Source organism: Mus pahari, chromosome 8 (assembly GCF_900095145.1).
Source record: "Mus pahari chromosome 8, PAHARI_EIJ_v1.1, whole genome shotgun sequence".
NCBI lineage: Eukaryota > Metazoa > Chordata > Mammalia > Rodentia > Muridae > Mus > Mus pahari.
This window is the reverse complement of record NC_034597.1, coordinates 61,237,089-61,239,385: the sequence shown is the minus strand read 5'-3', so window position 1 is coordinate 61,239,385 and position 2,297 is coordinate 61,237,089. Positions and strand designations below refer to the sequence as shown.

General features: G+C 53.3%; 1 protein-coding gene across 1 annotated transcript in view; it reads left to right on the top strand.

Annotated features, from left to right (window-relative positions):
* Window positions 1–1,125: 1,125 nt before the first annotated feature.
* The window catches only part of Polr3d (RNA polymerase III subunit D), a 5,281-nt gene continuing 4,109 nt past the window's right edge, over window positions 1,126–2,297 (top strand). Inside the window, exons 1-2 of the mRNA XM_021203809.2 lie at window positions 1,126–1,238; window positions 1,451–1,634. Coding sequence (XP_021059468.1) covers window positions 1,456–1,634 — 179 coding nt within the window. The 5' untranslated portion in view covers window positions 1,126–1,238; window positions 1,451–1,455. The remainder of the gene's footprint in view (window positions 1,239–1,450; window positions 1,635–2,297) is intronic.

Below are 2,297 nucleotides of genomic sequence, written 5' to 3'. Positions count from 1 at the left end.
GCAAAAAAGTTGGATGTATCAAATGTACACTAGTTATTTCTAACAATATACCTATTTAAATTAAGTGCCCCATTAAGGAAACAAATTATGATACATGCATATATATATATATATATATATACTCTCCCATAGGTCATTTGTCTCCAACAAAGAATACGGTATCGTGTGGCACAATATTACAGTACATTACAAATATTTTAATGCTAGCAGTCTGTGGAATTCTAGCAGAAATAGGTTCCTTCCCTAGAACTACATAACCTTTTTATTTGTACTGGGGTTGCTGTGGTGTAACATTAAATGACTCCCCCCCCAGATTAAATTGCAACTATCCATTACAATAAAAAAATTTTCAGCTGGGATTGGTGGTGCACATCTGTAATCCCTACACTGAGGGGTGGGTGAAGAGACAGGACTGCTGCAAATTCGAGGCCAGCCTGGTCTACTTAAATTCCAGACTAGATAGGGTTACACAGCAGGGTTGTCTTAAAAATACCCCCTTCCCCCCCCCCAAAAAAAAAACCAAAAAGCAAAAAAAACCCCTTCCACTTGAAGAGCAAACTTCGGTTCCAGACTCTTCCCAGATTTGACTAGGCAGCCATGGGCCCAGGTAGTTGAGAAGAGCTATTGGCTGCTCTGTCCAAACTGCGTTAAGGGTGACACTCCAAGACCCTAGGGATCCGCAAGGGAAGGCGCACGCGAGCAAAGGGTCGAGTCCGAAGGTCCAGTGACCACGCCAAGGTCAACGCAGGGAGGCTGCAGCCAGCGTCGGCCTGAGGGCTCTAAGCTCCCTACGTCCGGAGCCCCATCCCGAGCGGCGACCCCACTGCTCCCAGAGGCTGCGCAGTGTGGACTCCACATACAGCAGGTAGGCGACCTTGGAGCCCCTCCATCCCGGTCCCCGAGGCCTGCACCTCTACTCCCTGCCAGGGGCCGAGACACGCCCCCACGAGTCACACCCGGCACAGCTCACAGTCCACCCCCCACATCCTTTTTCGCCCTCTCAACCCAGCTTTTCCCGACTCCGGGAAGAACCGGGAAGAGAAGGCGGAGGGCGGCGAGGCACCGTCGGATAAATACTATGGTCAGGTCACGCCCCCTTGACGTCACTTCCGCCCCAGGGTAAGATGGCAGCGCCCGGTCCTTGCCACGCCGACTTCCGCCTTGCCGGGAGCCCCGCGGCCGGTGGTTGCGCTCGTCGGAGGTGAGGTTGTGACACTCGGCGCAGAGCCTCAACGCAGGTGCGTCACGCAGTCCCCGGGGAGAGGGCGAGTGACCGAGTCCAAAGCTAGGGGTGGGGCGCTCCGGGAAGCCTCGCCACGTGGGACTGGGAGGAGCCGAGCTGCAGCGAGAGCGACGCACGGGCGGGGGGCGGGAGGCCACGTGGGTGCGGTTCCGCCCAGGGTCCTCGCGTCCAGCCCTTGGAGTCACTTTGTTGCCTACTTTCCTCCAGGAACCATGTCGGAAGGAAACGCCGCGGGCGAGCCCAGCAATCCTGGAGGGCCGCGACCCCTTCTCTCTGGGGGCCGGGGGCTGATCGGCCGGCGGCCCGCACCCCCGCTGACGCCGGGTCGCCTTCCCTCCATCCGCTCCCGGGACCTCACCCTTGGCGGAGTCAAGAAGGTACCTGCGAGCGCGTTTGTACAGAAACCCAAATACCCCGAGTTCCAGGCCGTAGGGAGGCAACTCGTGATGTTCATTCCTGCACGGCCTTGGGTCCCTGGTGGGATGTCAGCCTTTAGAGAAGCCTGCAAGCCTAGGTGCTGGTACAAGACACTGACAGGGTCTCATAGGCAATTAAAAGGCAGAGAACCTAGTCGATTCAAGACATTCGGCTTATTAGGCTCTGGGCTCCTTACAAAATCTCTTGAAAGCCAGACAGAATTGCTCTACTTGCAATTTTGAGTGTTCATAACTCTGTGGATGTCAGTATCGAAACTAATAATCTAGTATGTGATGAATCTTCGGCATGCCGGTAACTGCTCATTGTCCCCTCCCGTTATGTGTGTGACAGTAGATGTAGCTCTGAAAAGGAAGAGCAAGCACAGGATAAAGCTTTTTAGCTTTGCCTTGGTGGCTTCTGGTGATAGTCTCCCTGTCTCTCTAAGCCATCCCGGAACTGTTGGTCAGTTGAGCACATCGGAAAACACAGTGCTGTTTTATTTATTTATTTATTTATTTATTAAGATTTATTTATTTACTATATGTAAGTACACTGTAGCTGTCTTCAGACACTCCAGAAGAGGGCATCAGATCTTGTTACAGATGGTTGTGAGCCACCATGTGGTTGCTGGGATTTG